This window comes from Gorilla gorilla, chromosome 21, assembly GCF_029281585.2.
Source record: "Gorilla gorilla gorilla isolate KB3781 chromosome 21, NHGRI_mGorGor1-v2.1_pri, whole genome shotgun sequence".
Lineage (NCBI taxonomy): Eukaryota > Metazoa > Chordata > Mammalia > Primates > Hominidae > Gorilla > Gorilla gorilla.
The window spans coordinates 61,513,200-61,532,101 of record NC_073245.2 but is presented as its reverse complement, the minus strand read 5'-3'; the positions used below and the strand labels follow the sequence as shown (position 1 = coordinate 61,532,101).

The following is an 18,902-nucleotide window of genomic DNA, read 5'->3' as shown; positions in this document are numbered from 1 at the left end:
GGGTCAGGGATTCCCCAGGACGCTGGAGACTTCCCCCAAACCCAGCTCTGCCTCCGACCTCAGCCTCCTGCGTCCCACCCTGGTGATGACTAGCCCCTCTCATTCTGACTCCAGGCCAGCTTGATCATCACTGATTTTCTTCTTCGTGCCCTTTAGGCCTTGATTCCCCCCACCAAAAAAAAAAACACTTAAGTCTGTTTTCGATCCCAGCATTTCCTGTTCATGTCTACTCCTCCCTTCCTTCCCTTGCCTTTTTTTTAACATCTTTTTTTCTTTTCTTCCGTTTCTTTTAAATTTTCTGGAGTTTCTATTTTAGCATTTTTCAACAAGGGGAAGAAGGAATTTTCCCCTCGGAGAATTGAAAATAAACAAACAAACTCTAAATACTGAGCCTGCGCCAGGAGGGCTGGGTTTGATAAGATGAGGGAGGGGACTCACCAGAGATATTCCCAGAGGGAAGAAAAGAGACTCCTTTTTCAGATGAGGAAAAAAGCTGCCCCTCATATAATGCCAAATGTAGTCACAGTTTCCAATTATGAATATTTTAAAACTCAGTGAAGACAGTCTCAAAAATCCCTTTGCTGAGGACTCTGAGTCACCCACTCTTTCCTTAGCCCCAGCCCACATCATGTGTATGAGTTGGGTTGAGAAGCTTCCTTAAAGGGGCTTCCTCTTCCTCTTACAGGACCAGTGTCAAAAATCGCCAAGGTAGAAGAATGAGGAGGAAGAATGAATATCAGATTTCTAGCTGGTCCTGAGGAAACAGCACCTCGTAGTTGCCAAACCTCCTGGTTATTGAAACATGTAATTTCTTTCTCTTGATTCAGTAGAGCAGAGAGCTTAATCATTTGGCACCATTCCAAAGAGTAGGCTAAGGGGATAACTGCTCACTAATTATTTATAAACTGTAGGGTACTGCAAGCTATTGGGTACTATATAAGTGGCAGATATGTAAATGCCAGATAAGGTGGTGAGCACATGGTTTTGGATTAACAAAAATGTACTCCTTTTTGCCCTGGCAACAATATTGTCTGCTTCTTAGGAAAGGAAAATGAAACCTAGCAACTGATTAAGTAACTTGGCTAAAGGCATAAACCAAACAGCAGTTTCGAATGGGAATTGATGACATTCCCTCTACCCCAAGAAAGTGCCAGGGTAAAAGAAAGGGGAATTCTATCTCTCGAAATCAGCTAAATTGTGAATTTAATATTTTATATCATAATTGGACATTTGCAGAGTCAAGCACTTGTGCTCTAGATTAAAATCTGTATTTAACCCTTAGTTAACAAATCATTAAAATGTTAACAAAGGCAGAAGGACTGGCTTGATGGTGTTTGGGTTTTTGCTGCTAGATGCTATGTTTCGAGGACACTGATAACTCAACATGTGCAGTTTTCCAGATAACAGAAAGTAACGTGAAGGAATTCAGGTGACTCAGACATGGAGGAGAGAAGACCTCATCTGGATGCCAGGCCCAGGAATTCCCATACCAACCACAGAGGTAAGCAAGGTTTCCTACCTAATGAGAAGGAAATTCTAGTAATAAGAGAAGGAAATAGGGCTCTCTATAAATGAGCAGGCCTACCTAAGATTGTCTGCATCTCTCTAGTAAAGAATGACTATGGCTGGATGCAGTGGCTCAAGCCTATAATCCTAGCACTTTGGGAGCCCGAGGCGGGAGGATTGTTTACGCCCAGGGGATTGAGACCAGCCTGGGCAACATGGCAATAGGCTTTCTCTACAAAAAAATATATAAATTAGCCGGGCTTGGTGCTGCGTGCCTGTAGTCCCAGCTACTTAGGCTACTTGGGAGGCTGAAGTGGGAGGATCTCTTGAACCTCAGGAACGGGTGGGTGCAGAAGGCAGAGGTTGCTCTGGACTGTGATCTGGCCCCTGCACTCCAGCCTGGGTGACAGAAAGACCTTGTCTCAAAAAAAAAAAAGAATGAGTTATTTCTTAATTACTTCATGAATTACTCTGAAAAACAGCCAACCCTCCACTTTTCCTAAGAGAGCTGATGAATGGGTGCAGTTCACTTTAACAAAAACAGTGATAGAGTTTCAGAAAGGGAAATAACGTTTGGTGTAGAGCAGCATCCAATAGAAACAATGTAAGCCAAGAGCATAAGTTTTTATTTTCTAGAAACATCATTTTAAAACGTAAGAAGAAACAGATGAAATTTATTTATGTATTTATTTATTTATTTTGAGATGGAGTCTCGCTCTGTTGCCCAGGCTGGAGTGCAGTGGTGCGATCTCGGTTCACTGCAACCTCCACCTCCCAGGTTCAAGCGATTCTCCTGCCTCAGCCTCCCGAGTAGCTGGGATTACAGGTGCCTGCCACCATGCCCAGCTAATTTTCGTGTTTTTAGTAGAGACAGGGTTTCACTATGTTGGACGAGAATGGTCTCAAACTCCTAACCTCAGGTGGTCCACCTGCCTTGGCCTCCCAAAGTGCTAGCATTACAGGCGTGAGCCACTGTGCCTGGCCTTGAAATTTATTTTTTCAATTTGATGACAATTTAATAAAATTTAGGAATTTAATAATGTCTTATTTAACCCAGTATAACCAAAATGTTATTTGATTATAATAATTGACTATAGTTTATTATCATACTTTAATAATTCACATATATTTATTTCCCTCAAATACTCATTTTAAGATATTATCAACATAAAAATTTTTAATGTAATGCTTAACAGTCTTTGGTACTAGCTTTCAAAATCTCGTGTGTTTTACACGTCTTAATTCAAAGTAGTTACATTTCACAAACATAGCAGCCACATGTGGCTAATGGCTTTGTATTGGATAGTGCAGATCGTGAATCCTAGTCACCAAAGCTAAATTAGTTCCAAGACCATCACTCTACTAAAGGAATTATTCTGCTTGCTCAGCACTTTCTAAAACTAAACAACCAAATGGATTCCTGCTTTTCCATAAGTTTGCAATGTGTCTTCCAAAGAGTTTTAGCTGTGGAACAAATGAGGAAGAACTATGGGCTCTTATGAGCTATGTGAATGGTTTGTTTTTTGTTTTGAGACAGGGTCTTGCTCTGTTGCCCAGGCTGGAGTGCCATGGCATGATCTTGGCTTACTGCAGCCCCGACCTCCCGGGCTCAAGCAATCATCCCACCTCAGCCTCCCAAGTAGCTGGAACCACAGGCATGCACCATCACGTGTGGCTCATTTTTGTATTTTTAGTAGAGACAGGGTTTCTCCATGTTGCCCAGGCTGGTCTGAAACTCCTGAGCTCAAGTGATCTGCCTGCCTTAGCCTCCCAAAGTGCTGGGATTACAGGCATGAGCCACCACACCTGGCCATGAATGTTGAAAGAATAAGAAATGATATGATTTTCCATTCTTCCAAGACATAGAGTCTTCTAATCAGATAAAAATATTAAAAGTAGTACTTTCTTCTGATTTTGGAGGTAGTTTGAAAAGTAAATATGTAAGTAACAATTATAAAAATTTAGAGTTCAGTTGTAGATCATTTATATTTTACCAAATATTCCTTTATGTTGTCACATTAAAGTCTCGGCTGGGCACGGTGGCTGACACCTGTAATCCCAGCACTTTGGGAGGCCGAGGCAGGCGGATCACGAGGTCAGGAGATTGAGACCATCGAGGCTAACATGGTGAAACCCCATCTCTACTAAAAACACAAAAAATTAGCCAGGTGTGGCAGCAGGTACCTGTAGTCCCAGCTACTCAGGAGGCTGAGTCAGGAGAATTGCTTGAACCCGGGAGGTGGAGGTTGCAGTGAGCCAAGATCATGCCACTGGACTCCGGCCTGGGCGACAGAGCCAGACTCCCTCTCAAAAAATAAAAAATAAAATTCTCTACAAAATGCAAAACAAGGAAGAGTGTGCATAAATCAATTTAGTATCTGATGTCAGGAAATGGTATAATCATCTCAAATATAACATGCATTTGAAGCTTTTACAACTTTTTTATCAAATCATTGTATACAGTCGTATTTTATTTGTTTTTAAAATCTTCATGTCATTCTGCTAAGTTAGGTCAGCCCCAGAATCAGTTTTAGCAAAAAGGAAAGTGAAAAAAACTGGACTTTGGGTATGTTAGGCTTCCTGTATAAGGGTTGGTAATTGATAAGTACTATGAGGGTGAAGTTCATGCTTCAGAAAGGAGGAAAACTTGAGTTTCATTTTTCAGTTTCTTTCATAGTCTGTTAGCTCAAAAACATCTTGGTAAGGAAACCCCACCTTTCTCTTTCCCATTCAAACTGCATTTGCTGATGCTGGACAGCATTCAGGTAGTACTTCCCTTTGTAATATTATTTCACTTGATGTCTCTGTTGGCTGTGATAATTGTTTAGTGGTAGAACCAGTGGCCCCCTTAGAATCAATAGGATATTCCCAATTACTGCTACTAGTAATAACTAACATTTATTGAGAGTTTTTAATGTGTCCAGTACTATACTAAGCACTTTATAAACATTTAATCTTTATAAAATCCCCACCAGGCACGGTGGCTTATGCCTGTAATCCCAGCACTTCCAGCACTTTGGGAGGCTGAGGCGGGTGGATCACAATGTCGGGAGTTCAAGACCAGCCTGGCCAAGATGGTGAAACCCCATCTCTACTAAAAATATAAAAATTAGCCAGGCGCGGTGGCAGGTGTGTGTAATCCCAGCTGCTCGGGAGCCGAGGCAGGAGAATCACTTGAACCTAGGAGGCAGAGGTTGCAGTGAGCTGGGATCGCACCACTGCACTCCAGCCTGGGAGACAGAGCAAGACTCCGTCTCAAAAAAAAAAAAAAAGCAGAAACTGAGACTTAGAGAAATTATACAACTTGGCCAAGGTTATATAGTAAGGCAGTGGCCAGGCCAATGTTTGAACCAAGTCAGTTTGGCCTTTAAACTCATGTTCTGACTGTTATTTGGTACTGGCATGAGATTAGAAGCAATGAGACATAACTGTATGTATTTATTCTCTAACACACATCAGGTACTCAATAACTGTTTATTCCTTTTCCCTTTTGCATCCTTTGGAAAAATAATATTTTCCTAACCTCTACAGCAACAGTAATTATCTTTCATTTATCATATGACTTGGTAGAAACCGTTTTTCTTACCATATGAAACCTGAGCTCTTTAGTTATTTTGGAAAATGAAAGCACGTTCATTGTTGTTCTGTTGGGTTTCCAACAGAACTTGGTTCTTGTGGTTACTCAGTATTTCATTGTGTTTAGGCCCTGTGGATGGAGAGTTACCACCAAGAGCTAGAAATCAGGCCAGTAACCCACCAGCCAATGCTCTCCGAGGAGGAGCCAGCCACCCTGGAAGGCATCCTAGGGCCAACAACCATCCTGCTGCTTACTGGCAGAGGGAAGAGAGATTTAGGGCCATGGGCAGGAACCCACATCAAGGAAGGAGGAACCAGGAGGGGCATACCAGCGACGAAGCTAGAGACCAAAGACATGATCAGGAGAATGACACCAGGTGGAGAAATGGCAACCAGGACTGTAGGAACCGCAGACCACCATGGTCCAATGACAACTTCCAGCAGTGGCGGACTCCCCACCAGAAGCCTACAGAACAGCCACAGCAGGCGAAGAAACTGGGCTACAAGTTCTTAGAAAGTCTTCTGCAGAAAGACCCTTCTGAGGTGGTCATCACACTTGCCACAAGTTTAGGGCTGAAAGAGCTCCTTTCTCATTCTTCCATGAAATCTAACTTCCTTGAGCTCGTCTGTCAGGTTCTTCGGAAGGCTTGTAGCTCCAAAATGGATCGCCAGAGTGTTCTCCATGTACTGGGCATATTGAAAAACTCCAAATTTCTCAAAGTCTGCCTGCCTGCTTATGTGGTAGGGATGATCACTGAACCCATCCCTGACATCCGAAACCAGTATCCAGAGCACATAAGCAACATCATCTCCCTCCTCCAGGACCTTGTAAGTGTCTTCCCTGCCAGCTCTGTGCAGGAAACTTCGATGCTGGTTTCCCTCCTGCCAACCTCTCTTAATGCTCTGAGAGCCTCTGGTGTTGACATAGAAGAGGAAACGGAGAAGAACCTGGAAAAGGTACAGACTATCATTGAACATCTGCAGGAAAAGAGGCGAGAGGGCACTTTGAGAGTGGATACGTACACTCTAGTGCAGCCTGAGGCAGAAGACCATGTTGAGAGCTACCGAACCATGCCCATTTACCCTACCTACAATGAAGTGCACTTGGATGAGAGGCCCTTCCTTCGCCCCAATATCATTTCTGGAAAATACGACAGCACTGCTGTCTATCTGGATACCCACTTCCGGCTCCTGCGAGAAGATTTCGTCAGACCTTTACGGGAAGGTATTTTGGAACTTCTCCAAAGCTTTGAAGACCAGGGCCTGAGGAAGAGAAAATTTGATGACATCCGAATCTACTTTGACACCAGGATTATCACCCCCATGTGTTCATCATCAGGCATAGTCTACAAGGTGCAGTTTGACACAAAACCACTGAAGTTTGTTCGCTGGCAGAATTCCAAACGATTGCTCTATGGGTCTTTGGTATGCATGTCCAAGGACAACTTCGAGACATTTCTTTTTGCCACCGTATCTAACAGGGAGCAGGAAGATCTCTGCCGAGGAATTGTCCAGCTCTGCTTCAATGAGCAAAGCCAACAGCTGCTAGCAGAGGTCCAGCCCTCTGACTCTTTCCTCATGGTGGAGACAACTGCATACTTTGAGGCCTACAGGCACGTCCTGGAAGGACTCCAGGAGGTCCAGGAAGAAGATGTCCCCTTCCAGAGGAATATCGTGGAGTGTAACTCTCATGTGAAGGAGCCAAGGTACTTGCTAATGGGGGGCAGATATGACTTTACCCCCTTAATAGAGAATCCCTCAGCCACTGGGGAATTTCTAAGAAATGTCGAGGGTTTGAGACATCCCAGAATTAATGTCTTAGATCCTGGCCAGTGGCCCTCAAAAGAAGCCCTGAAGCTGGATGACTCCCAGATGGAAGCCTTGCAGTTTGCTCTCACAAGGGAACTGGCTATTATTCAAGGACCTCCTGGAACAGGTAAGACAAAATTTTTTAGAGTACATAAGATCTGCTTTGTAAGATAAGCAAGGGATGGAGCCTTGACTCTAGGTTTCTAGAATATCTTCTTATTTACTTATTTTATTTTCCAACTTTTATTTTAGGTTTAGGGGTACATGTGCAGGTTTGTCACATGTGTAAATTGCATGTTGCAGAGGTTTGGTGTACAGATTATTTTGTCATCCAGGTAATGAGCATAGTACCTGATAGGTAGTTTTTTGTTGTCATCGTTGTTTTTGGAGTCAGAGTCTTACTCTGTCACCCAGGCTGGAGTGCAGTGGCACGATTCCGGCTCACTGCAACCTCTGCCTCCTGGGTTCAAGCAATTCTCCTGCCTCAGCTTCCCAGGTAGCTGGGATTACAGGCATGCACCACCACGCCCAGCTAATTTTGTATTTTTAGTAGAGACAGGGTTTCACCATGTTAGGCAGGCTGATCTCGAACTCCCGACGACCTCAGGTGATCCACCTGCCTTGGCCTCCCAAAGTGCTGGGATTACAGGTGTGAGCCGCTGCACTCAGCCCTTGATAGGTAGTTTTTAGATCCTCACCCTCCTCCCACTCTATCCTGAAGTAGGCCCTGGTGTCTGTTCCCTTCTTTGTGTCCATGTGTATTCAATGTTTAGCTCCCACTTATGAGTGAGAACATGTGATATTTAATTTAATTTTCTGTTCCTGCATTAATTTGCTTTGGATAATGGCCTCCAACTCCATCCACTTTGCTGCAAAGGACATGATTTTCTTCTTTTTCGTAGCTGCATAGTGTTCCATGGTGTATATATGCCACATTTTCTTTATTCAGTCCACCATTGTTGGGCATCTAGGTTGAGTCCATATCTTTGCTATTGTGAATAGTGCTACAATGAACATGCATATGCATGTGTCTTTATGGGAGAATGATTTATATGCCTTCCCATTATATACCCAATAATGGGACTGCTAGGTCAAATGGCATTTCTGTTTTAAGCTGTTTGAGAAATCTCCAAACTACTTTCCACAGTGGCTGAACTAATGTACATTCCCACCAGCAGTGTATAAACTTTCCCTTTGCTCTGCAACCTCACCAGCATCTGTTATTTTTTGACTTTTTTTTGACTGTTTATTAATAGCCATTCTGACTAGTGTGAGATGGAATCTCATTATGGTTTTGATTTGCATTTCTCTAATGATTAGTGATGTTGATGTTGAGCATTTTTTTCCTCTGCTTGTTGGCCATGTGTATGTCTTCTTTTGAGAAGTGTCTGTTCATGTCCTTTGCTCATTTTTTAATGGGATTGTTTAATTGCAGATATTAGACCTTAGATGGATACAGAGTTTGCAAATATTTTCTCTCATTTTGTAGGTTGTCTGTTTATTCTGTTGATAGTTTCTTTTGCTGTGCAGAAGCTCTTTAGTTTAATTAGGTACCACTTGTCAATTTTTGGTTTTGTTGCAATAGAATGTTTAGTTAATAACATTCCTCCCGAAATGGGCATAAAAGTTGTTTATGAAGTAGCTGCTCGTAGGGATTTTCCAATAGGAACCCATTGTCGTGCATAGTAATAGATACAAGATTGCTAGAGGTCAAATGTAGTGAGATGTGTGATTTCTGCTTTATATAATTGGTTCAATTTTATATTATTTTAAATTAAATAGTATCAAATATATAATAGCACTATGTGTGAAGCAACATTTTACTTACTTTACATACCTTAACTAATTGCATCCTCACAACCTTGTGAAATAGAAGCCATTACTAAAACCATTATACAGTTGGTCAGGCACGGTGGCTCACACCTGTAATCCCAGCACTTTGGGAGGCTGAGGCGGGTGGATCACAAGGTCAGGAGATCGAGACCATCCTGGCTAACACGACGAAACCCTGTCTCTACTAAAAAATATAAAAAAATTAGCTAGGCATGGTGGCAGGCGCCTGTAGTCCCAGCTACTCGGGAGGCTGAGGCAGGAGAATGGCGTGAACCCAGGAGGCGGAGCTTGCAGTGAGCCGAGATCGCTCCACTGCACTCCAGCCTGGGCAACAGAGCAAGACTCCACCTCAAAAAAAAAAAAAAAAAAACCGTTATACAGATGAAGAAAGCTAAGGCAAAGAAGGGTTAAATAACCTCTTAAGAGGTGGGAAGTATGTACTGAAGCTCACACAAATGTTAAGTGACAAGTTTAGGAATTGAATTCAGGCAGTCTAACTGTAGAATCCTGGCTCCTATCTGCCACATTGTACTTGTCGTGGAACTATACCTTCCTATACCTTTCTCCCCATGTGCCACTCTCTAATTCTACTCTGGGGTCATAACTATTATTAGAAGTGGGAATTTACATTAACAGTTAAAATAGCTACTGCTAAATTACTCTCCGAAAGGAAGTACCAAAAGAAAACAAAACCCCAAACAGGAAGAAGTCTTTAAAAAACACCAATGAAGTAATGGCAACTCATGATTTAAAAAAAAAAAAAAAAAACTTTGTGTAACAAAGCTGGACGTCTTGACGAGTACCTGAAGTACCAAGTACTTGGGAGGCTGAGATGGGAGGATCCCTTGAAAACAGGTGTTCAGGCTGCAGTACACATAGCCCCTGCACTCCAGTCTGGACAACATAGGGCCTTAAAAAAGAAGGAAGAAATTGTTACTTATCCTGCTGTAGTGAAATCTTTGATTATCTTATATCACTCCCTCCCTCAACTTTGAGATTTTTGAGGACAGTGTCTACCTTACCAGCCTGACACAATGTAAGAATTTAGCAGGCCAGGCATGGTGGCTCACGCCTGTAATCCCAGCACTTTGGGAGGCCAAGGCGGGCAGATCACAAGGGTCAAGAGATCAAGACCATCCTGGCCAACATGGTGAAACCCCATCTCTACTAAAAATACAAAAATTAGCTGGGCATGGTGGCGTGCACCTGTGGTCCCGGCTACTTGGGAGGCTGAGGCAGGAGAATCGCTTGAACCCGGGAGGCAGAGGTTGCGGTGAGCCAAGATCACACCATTGCATTCCAGCCTGGGCAACAAGAGCAAAACTCCATCTCAAACAAAAAGAGAGAATTTAGCAGTTTTTAGCCTAATTAATTAATTAATGGCCATTTACTAATGAGCCTAGAACTCTTATTCCAATATTGATTTCTACAAGTTTTCCCCTCCCATCACAAAAGCAAATCTACTGTGTATATAAAAAGTATTTCTAATTTGCCACAAGATTGGAAACAATATATACGGCATCAATAGAAAACTGGCTAAAAAATACCTTAACAGCTGTAAAAAGGAAAGGGGGGAGTGGGAGGGGATGGGATTCTCCTATGTATTGATAGAGAATGACCTTCAAGATACATTAAGTGAAAAAAAATCAAGATGTAGAATGGTAAAAATAGTCTGTTACTATTCATATTTTAAGGAGAAAAGGGGAAGTCTAGAAAAAGAATACACATTTGTATTGTTTGTATATGCATGGATATACTGTCTCCGTAAAGTTACAAAAGAAACTGGTAACATTGGTTGCTTCCACCCAGAGAACTGGGTGACAGAGTGCAAGAGGGACTTTTCACAATATACCATGTATGCTGCTTAGATTTTAAACTATCTTAATGTATTATATTAAATTTAAAAAAAGATTTTGCTCTGAGTAATTACTTTATTTAGAAAATGTCTAAATTGTTAAATTCCTTTTTCCTTATTTTCTAGGCAAAACCTATGTGGGTCTAAAAATTGTTCAGGCCCTCCTAACCAACGAGTCTGTTTGGCAAATTAGCCTCCAGAAGTTCCCCATCTTGGTTGTGTGTTATACTAATCATGCTTTGGACCAGTTTCTGGAAGGTAATACTTATAGGCAAATTTGTTCTCTATCAAGATGTTGATGATTGAACCATCAGCAACTTCAGTAGCTTTCTATTGCTCTTCAAACAAAGTCAACAGTCCTTATCATTACTTACATGGCCGTTTGTGATCTGTCCCAGCTGGACTGTGAACCACACAGCTCCTACTTCTTAACCTTGTTCTCCCTAACTCCAGCAACACTGGTTATCTTCAGTTCCTTGAAAGCCTCTACATCCTCCATTGGCCCATGCCATCCTCTGGCCTGGAATAGTTTTTTCCCTCTCCATCTTGAGCTTATTCAACCTGGCCCTACTCATTCTTCTGGTCCCACTTTAAATCTCTCTTCTCAGGTGGACTTTTTCTATAGCCCCAAAGTGAAGTCTCTTTTGCATTTTTTATTTTTTTATAATCTATTTTATGTATCGCTACCCTAGATGAGGATTGGTCCTTTTCTTGCTGTATTCACATATCCTGGCACATATTAGGCACTCAAAAAATACTAAATAACATTAATGGATGAATAAATATATGCTTTTCCTTTATTTTTATTCTTCTATACCTCCCTTTCACCTAGATAAATCTTTATTCTTAGAGTCTGAGTTTAAATATTAGATTCTTAAAAATAGATCCCTACCCCACCCAGACTAGGTAATGTCACCTGCTACCAGTACTCACTACATTTATTGCTGTCGTATTAATTATTTAATGAGTAACTTCCTGCCAGAGACAAAGAAATGATAACAAATCAGAAACTGGGCCTATGTTTCTACTGCTGTATCTTCAGAACTTGGCACATGCCTAAAACATATGAGCAATCAGTAAATCTGCAGAGTGAAAAATATGTAACATATCCTGGGTGCTTGCTTTGTGCTGGGCCCTAGCTAGGACCTTTAAAGGTTTTCTTTCATTTATCCGGACTGTAGCCCTATATGGGAGATATTGCCATCTCTAAATCACAGACAGAGAAACTGAGACTCAAGTCACTTGCCCCAGGTTACACAGCAATAAGTGGTAGAGCTAAGAGTTGGATCCCTAGTTGTCTGATTCCAGAACCTGTACTCTTTAAGTGCTACACTTTACTGCTCTGCAGGTCACATCTTCTTGGGGACCTTCTCACTCATGAATGGGGTAAATTTCCTTTAAGCACAAGTTTATTCTCTAAGGGACCAGACTAGATCCCAAATACACACAGCTCTCATCTGAGAGAACCTAGCATAAGCTCCTCTCAACCCTGCCATGCTCCACTTTGCTCTACAGGCATCTACAATTGTCAGAAGACCAGCATTGTGCGGGTGGGTGGAAGGAGCAACAGTGAAATCCTGAAGCAGTTCACCCTAAGGGAGCTGAGGAACAAGCGGGAATTCCGCCGCAACCTCCCCATGCACCTCCGAAGGGCCTACATGAGTGTAAGTCCCAGCTCTGAAATATCTGGGGTAGTTCAAGAGGGACCTAAACAAGATAGCAGTGGCTTTCTGGGTAGGCAGCCCAGGGTAGATGTGGAGGCTCCTCAAAGCTCTGGAGGATCCAGGTTCCTTTCAGCATTCTATTCTGCCAATCCCTTGGTATGACCTTTGCCTTCACAATCCAAGATGGAGAAAAGACAAGGAAACACTGCCCATCCCCACTCTACCTTAACGCTCCTTCCCCCATACCACCCACAGCACCTCTGTGTACAGCCAACTGACCAGGGAAATGTCATCTTTTAGCTGGGCAGCAATGTGCCCAGTCAAAAATCTGAGTTCTTATTACTAAGGAAAAGAGAGAGAACAGATATTGTGAGCCTTGAAGTCTCTCCCACAGTATTCTTGGCCTGTTTGTTTTTCTGTTGTGTAGGTTGAGCATCTCAAATTGGAAAATCGAAATCCAAAACTTTCTGAGTGCCAACATTATTTCTTTTTTTGAGACAGGGTCTTGCTTAGTCACCCAGGCTGGAGTGCAGTGGCACAATCTCGGCTCACTGCAACCTCCACCTCCTAGGTTCAAGCGATTCTCTTGCCTCAGCCTCCTGAGTAGCTGGGATTACAGGCGCCCGCCATCACACCTGGCTAATTTTTGTATTTTTAGTAGAGACAAGATTTCACCATGTTGGCCAGGCTGGTCTCGATCTCTTGACCTCATGGTCCACCCTCCTCGGCCTCCCAAAGTGCTGGGATTACAGGCATGAGCCACCGCGCCCGGCCCAACATTATTTCACATTTTGGATTTCCAGATTTGGGATGCTCAACCAGTAACTATAAACGCAAATATTCCAAAATCTGAAACACTTCTAGTCCCAAGCATTTTGGATAAGGGATATTCAACCTGCCACCACGCCTGGCTAATTTTTGCATTTTTAGTAGAGACAGTGTTTCGCCATGTTGGCCAGGCTGGTCTTGAACTCCAGACCTCAAGTGATCCACCTGCCTTGGCCTCCTAAAATGCTGGTATTACAGGCATGAGCCACCACAGCCAACCGATACTAGTTCTTTGGTTTCAAGACCACAATAATGTGCCTTGGGAAATTGGTTTGTTGACCAGTCTATTTATTTATTTTCCCTCCTTACTGTTCCTGTCTTAGCTTTGTTTTCCCTCAAGGTGAGGACTGAGTTTGGGGGATGATGATATTTCCTCATCATTTCTTTCCCTCATCATTTCTTTCCCTCTGTTCTCGGCAGATCATGACACAGATGAAGGAGTCAGAGCAAGAGCTTCATGAAGGAGCCAAGACCCTGGAGTGCACCATGCGTGGTGTCCTACGGGAACAGTACCTGCAGAAGTACATCTCACCCCAGCACTGGGAAAGTCTCATGAATGGACCAGTGCAGGTAGGGGTCATCCTGGGGGACACAAATATGTCTCTGGCCTCAGTACTTTGAGGTAGCCTCCAGGAGAAGCATCAGTCCAAAACTTTAGCTGTTTGATAATCTGATGCTGCCACAATGTGTAAAGTTCCCTTTTGTGATGAGAGGCAGCTGAATATGCTGGTCAGGAACAAAACTCGAACCAGCCTATTGGGTTTTAGTCTGGGCTTGGCTCTGGACAAGTTACTTAATTTTCTATGGCTGTTTCCCCTTTTATAAAATGGGGATAATAATAAGCATTAAGTTGAACCATATGAAATTGCCAATATCTGTAATATTGATTTGCAAAAAAGGCAATTTCTTACAGATCTTTGTTCTTACAGGATTGTTATTTAGATGAGCAAGGTGATATTTGTAAACTTATTAATTTAGTAACTGTACTATAAGTGTTTGTTAAATGAAATGAAGAAAATCATAACCAGAGGCAAACTAGCACAGATAGAGAACTTGGGAGTTGATAGATATAGTCATGCAGACTGACTGTGTGACTTGGGTTCATGTGATCCTCAGCAATCAAACATGGATAATAATAATGCCTACCTTCAAAAGATACGGTAAGAAATAACTGAGACAGTCTCTGTAAAGTGGCGGGCTAGGAACCCAGTGAAATGGTAGCTTTATTATCATTAGGTTGCTGATTTACAGGATTACAAACCAAAAGCTTACAGAGGTCATTCAGGTCTTAGAAATAAGTGAAGCAATCCAGATTTGAAATATTAAGAAGCGGAGAGGACTGTGGCAAACTAGAACAGATGTGGTAGCAACCCAGCTCCAGCCATTTGTTGCCATTCAGTAATAAACAGTCCTTGCTGCCATAGCTCCTGATTTTGTCAAAATAGGCTGGAAAATTTTTTTAATTCTTTTTTTTTTTCTTCTTCTTCTTTTTTTTTTTTGAGACAGAGTTCTCACTCTCTAACCCCAGGCTGCAGTGCAATGGCGCGATCTTGGCTTACTACAACCTCCGCCTCCCGGGTTCAAGCGATTCTCCTGCCTTGGCCTCTTGAGTAGCTAGGATTACAGGCACCTGCCATCATGCCTGGCTAATTTTTGTAGAGACAGGGTTTCACCACATTGGCCAGGCTGGTCTTGAACTCCTGACCTCAGGTGACCCGCCCACCTCGGCTCTCCAAAGTGCTGGGGTTATATGCATGAGCCACCGTGCCCAGCCCTTTGATTTTTCAAATTCTATGCAAGTCATGTTAAATGTTCCAGTTGCCCAAGGAGATGCCAGTTCACAGCCTCTGAACTTTTTTTTTTTGTAACAATATAATGTTTCTTTTTTAATTTTTTTTTAACTTTTATTTTAAGTTCAGGGGTACGTGTGCAGGTTTGTTACGTAGGTAAACTTGTGTCATGAGGCCGAGCGCAGTGGCTCACGCCTGTAATCCCAGCACTTTGGGAGGCCGAGGCAGGCGGATCACGAGGTCAGGAGATTGAGACCATCCTGGCTAACATGCTGAAACCCCGTCTCTACTAAAAAAATAAAAAAATTAGCCAGGCGTGGTGGCGGGCGCCTGTAGTCCCAGCTACTCAGGAGGCTGAGGCAGGAGAATGGTGTGAACCCGGGAGGCAGAGCTTGCAGTGAGCCGAGATTGTGCCACTGCACTCCAGCCTGGGCGACAGAGCAAGACTGTCTCAAAAAAAAAAAAACTTGTGTCATGGAGGTTTGTTGTACATCACCTAGATATTAAGCCTAGTACTCATCAGTTATTTTTCCTGCTCCTCTCCCTCCTCCCATCCTCCACCCTTCAGTAGGCCCCAGTGTGTTGATCCCCTCTATGTGACCATGTGTTCTCATCATTTAACTTATAAGTGAGAACATGCAGTATTTGGTTTTCTGTTCTTGTGTTAGTTTGCTAAAGGTAATGCCCTCAAACTCCATTCATGTCCTCGCAAAGGACATGATCTCATTCTTTTTTATGGCTGCATAGTATTCCATGGTATATACGTACCACGTTTTCTTTATCCAGTCCTTCATTGATGCGCATTTAGGTTGATTAGATGTCTTTGCTGTTGTGAATAGTACAGCCTATAAACTTTAAGGGAATTACTTTTGATTCTTTTTTCTTTTGAGATAGGGTCTTGAGCCCAGGCTGGAGGGCAGTGGCATAATCATAGCTCACTGCAGCCTCAGCCTCCTGGGCTCAAGCAGTCCTCCCACCTCAGCCTCCTGGGTAACTGGGATTATATGTGCATGCCATCACACCCAGCTTTTTTGAGACGGAATCTTGCTTTGTCACCCAGGCCGGAGTGTAGTGGCACAATCTCCACTCACTGCAACCTCTGCCTCCCGGGTTCAAGCAGTTCTTCTGCCTCAACCTCTTGAGTAGCTGGGACTACAGGCATGCACCACTATGCCTGGCTAATTTTTGTATTTTTAATAAAGACAGGGTTTCACCATGTTGGCCAGGCTGGTCTCAAACTCGTGACCTCAGGTGATCCGCCTGCCTCAGCCTCCCAAAGTGTTGGGATTACAGGCGCAAGCCACCACGCCCAGTCTTTTTTTTTTCTCTCTTTTTAAAGACATAGGGTCTCACCGTATTGCCCAGGCTGGTCTTGAATTTCTGGGCTCAGGCAGTCTTCCTGCCTTGGCCTTCCAAATTGCTGGGATTACAGGCATGAGCTACCATGCCCCAATCTGCTTTTGATTCTTTGAGGAGACCCAGCCTTCACATTGGTTGTCATAGAATCCTCACAAATGATCATTCTTCTTTCCTTAGGATAGTGAATGGATTTGCTTCCAGCACTGGAAGCATTCCATGATGCTGGAGTGGCTAGGTCTTGGTGTTGGTTCTTTCACGCAAAGTGTTTCTCCAGCAGGACCCGAGAATACAGGTAAGAAGTGCATGTCTTCCTAGAATCAAATCTTAACGTAGAATATAGTAAATACCAGAACAGTGAGACTTAAAAATAATTCCCAGAATAAATAAAGAGCTATGAGTCAATCAGAGAAAGACAAATAGCTTAATATAAGGAAAAGAGATAAAATACTTTTTTTTTTTTTTTTGAGATGGAGTTTCACTCTTGTTGCCCAGGCTGGAGTGCAGTGGCGTGATCTCAGCTCACTGCAACCTCCACCTTCCAGGTTCAAGTGATTCTCCTCTCCTGCCTTAGCCTCCCAAGTAGCTGGCATTACAGGCAAGTGCCACCACGCCCAGCTAATGAGATAAAAGACTTTTAACAGGCACATCACAAAATAGGAAATTGTTCAATAGATATATGAAAAGTGCTCATTAAAAACTAGAGGAATTAAAACCACAATGAGGTAACTATTACTTACACACCAGTTTGGCAACAATTAAAGTTTGATATAACCCCGTGTTGATGAGAATTTGAAGCAATGGAAACTCTGATGCACTGCTGCTGGGGATATTTAAATTTACATAACCACTTTATCATAGCAGAAAATCAGAAAGAACTCAAATGTTCATCAACATTTCTTCAATGGATGGATCAATTAAGTCAACTCAGATAATGAAATACTGTACAACAGTGAAAAGGAATGAAACACAGCATATACGGTAACACATACGAATCTCAAAAACATGCTGAATGAAAAAGGCAAGTTAGCCGGGCATAGTGGCCCATGCATGTAATCCCAGCACTTTGCAAGTGCAAGGCAGGAGGATCGTTTGAGCCCAGAAGTTGGAGACCAGCCTGGGCAACATAATGAGACCCTGTCTTTACCAAAAAAAAAAAAGAAAAAAATTTAGCTGGGTGTGGTGGTGCGTGCCTGTAGTCCCAGCTACTTAGGTGGCTGAGGCGAGAGGATGGCTTGAGCTCAGGAGGTTGAGGCTGCAGTGAGCCATGACTGCAATGCTGCACTACAGCCTGAGTAACAGACATAGTCTCAAAAAAAAAAAAAGGCAAGTTATGGAAACATATATACTAGACAATGTGTTACTTAGATACAGTATAAATGTGGTAACATTATTATCTTTTAAAAAGGAAATGAGTAATACAAAATTCGGGTTAGGAAGGCTAACAAAGGTCTTCAAAAAATTTGTCAGTTTTCTACTTAAATTGGGTGGAAGGTACTTGGGTATTCATTTTATATATTTGTATTATCCTTTATATTACATATTTACATTGTATGCCCTCCATTGTATATGTATTTGGTATAAGTAAAACCTTTATTTATTTTGTATTTATTTATTTATTTATTTATTTATTTATTTTTTTTTTTGAGACTGAGTCTCACAGTCTCACTCTGTCCACCAGGCTGCAGTGCAATGGTGTGATCTCGGCTCACTGCAACCTCTGCCTCCTAGGTTCGAGCAATTCTCCTGCCTCAGCTTCCCAAGTAGCTGGGATTACAGGCACACTCACCACACCCAGCTTATTTTGTATTTTTAGTAAAGATGGGGTTTCCCCATGTTGGCCAGGCTGGTCTCGAGCTCCTGACCTCAGGTGATCTGCCCACCTCGGCCTCCCAGAGTGCTGGGATTACAGGCATGAGCCACTATGCCCAGCCTTATTTATTTATTTTTGAGATGGAGTCTCGCTCTGTTGCCCAGGCTGGAGCACAATGGCACAATCTCGGCTCACTGCAACTTCCACCTCCTGGGTTCAAGTGATTCTCCTGCCTCAGCCTCCCAGGTAGCTAGAAATACAGGCATGCGCCACCACACTTGGCTAATTTTTGTATTTTTAGTAAAGACGGAGTTTCACCGTGTTGGCCAGGCTGGTCTCGAACTCCTGATGTCAGGTGATCCACCCACCTCAGCTTCCCAGAGTGCTGGGATACAGGCATAAGCCCCACGCACAGCCAAAACCTTTCTTTAAAAGGCATATATTCGTATGATTTTTTTAACGTAAAACATGTAACAAAAAGTATATAAGGAGACCTAAGCCTTTCCTAACTCTCCTCTCATTCCTTCTAGTTTCTCTTCTCAAAAATAATCACATAGGGCTGGGTGCGGTGGCTCACACCTGTAATCCCAGCACTTTGGGAGGCCGAGGCGGGCCTGAGGCCAGGAGTTCAAGACCGGCCTGACCAACATGGAGAAACCCTGTCTCTACTAAAAATACAAAATTAGCTGGGCGTGGTGGTGCATGCCTGTAATGCCAGCTACTCGGGAGGCTGAGGCAGGAGAATCGCTTGAACCCGGGAGGTGGAGGTTGTGGTGAGCCAAGATTGTGCCATTGCACTCCAGCCTGGGCAACGAGTGAAACTCCGTCTCAAAAAAAAAAAAAAAAAAAATCACATAAACCCTTGATAATGT

At 42.9% G+C, this 18,902-nt stretch overlaps 1 protein-coding gene across 5 annotated transcripts in view; it reads left to right on the top strand.

The window, feature by feature from the left end:
• ZNFX1 (zinc finger NFX1-type containing 1) overlaps nucleotides 1-18,902 on the top strand; it is a 32,370-nt gene that overhangs the window by 1,260 nt on the left and 12,208 nt on the right. For 2 of the 5 annotated variants that reach the window (XM_019017078.4, XM_055373169.2), the window contains exons 2-7: nucleotides 1,393-1,501; nucleotides 5,210-7,018; nucleotides 10,706-10,837; nucleotides 12,095-12,243; nucleotides 13,492-13,641; nucleotides 16,398-16,512. In XM_019017078.4, the coding sequence (XP_018872623.2) occupies nucleotides 1,441-1,501; nucleotides 5,210-7,018; nucleotides 10,706-10,837; nucleotides 12,095-12,243; nucleotides 13,492-13,641; nucleotides 16,398-16,512 (2,416 nt within the window). In that variant the 5' untranslated portion in view covers nucleotides 1,393-1,440. Of the gene's footprint in view, nucleotides 1-685; nucleotides 805-1,392; nucleotides 1,502-5,209; nucleotides 7,019-10,705; nucleotides 10,838-12,094; nucleotides 12,244-13,491; nucleotides 13,642-16,397; nucleotides 16,513-18,902 lie in introns of all 5 variants that reach the window. The other 3 variants (XM_055373170.2, XM_055373168.2, XM_055373167.2) reach the window with 3 other exon arrangements.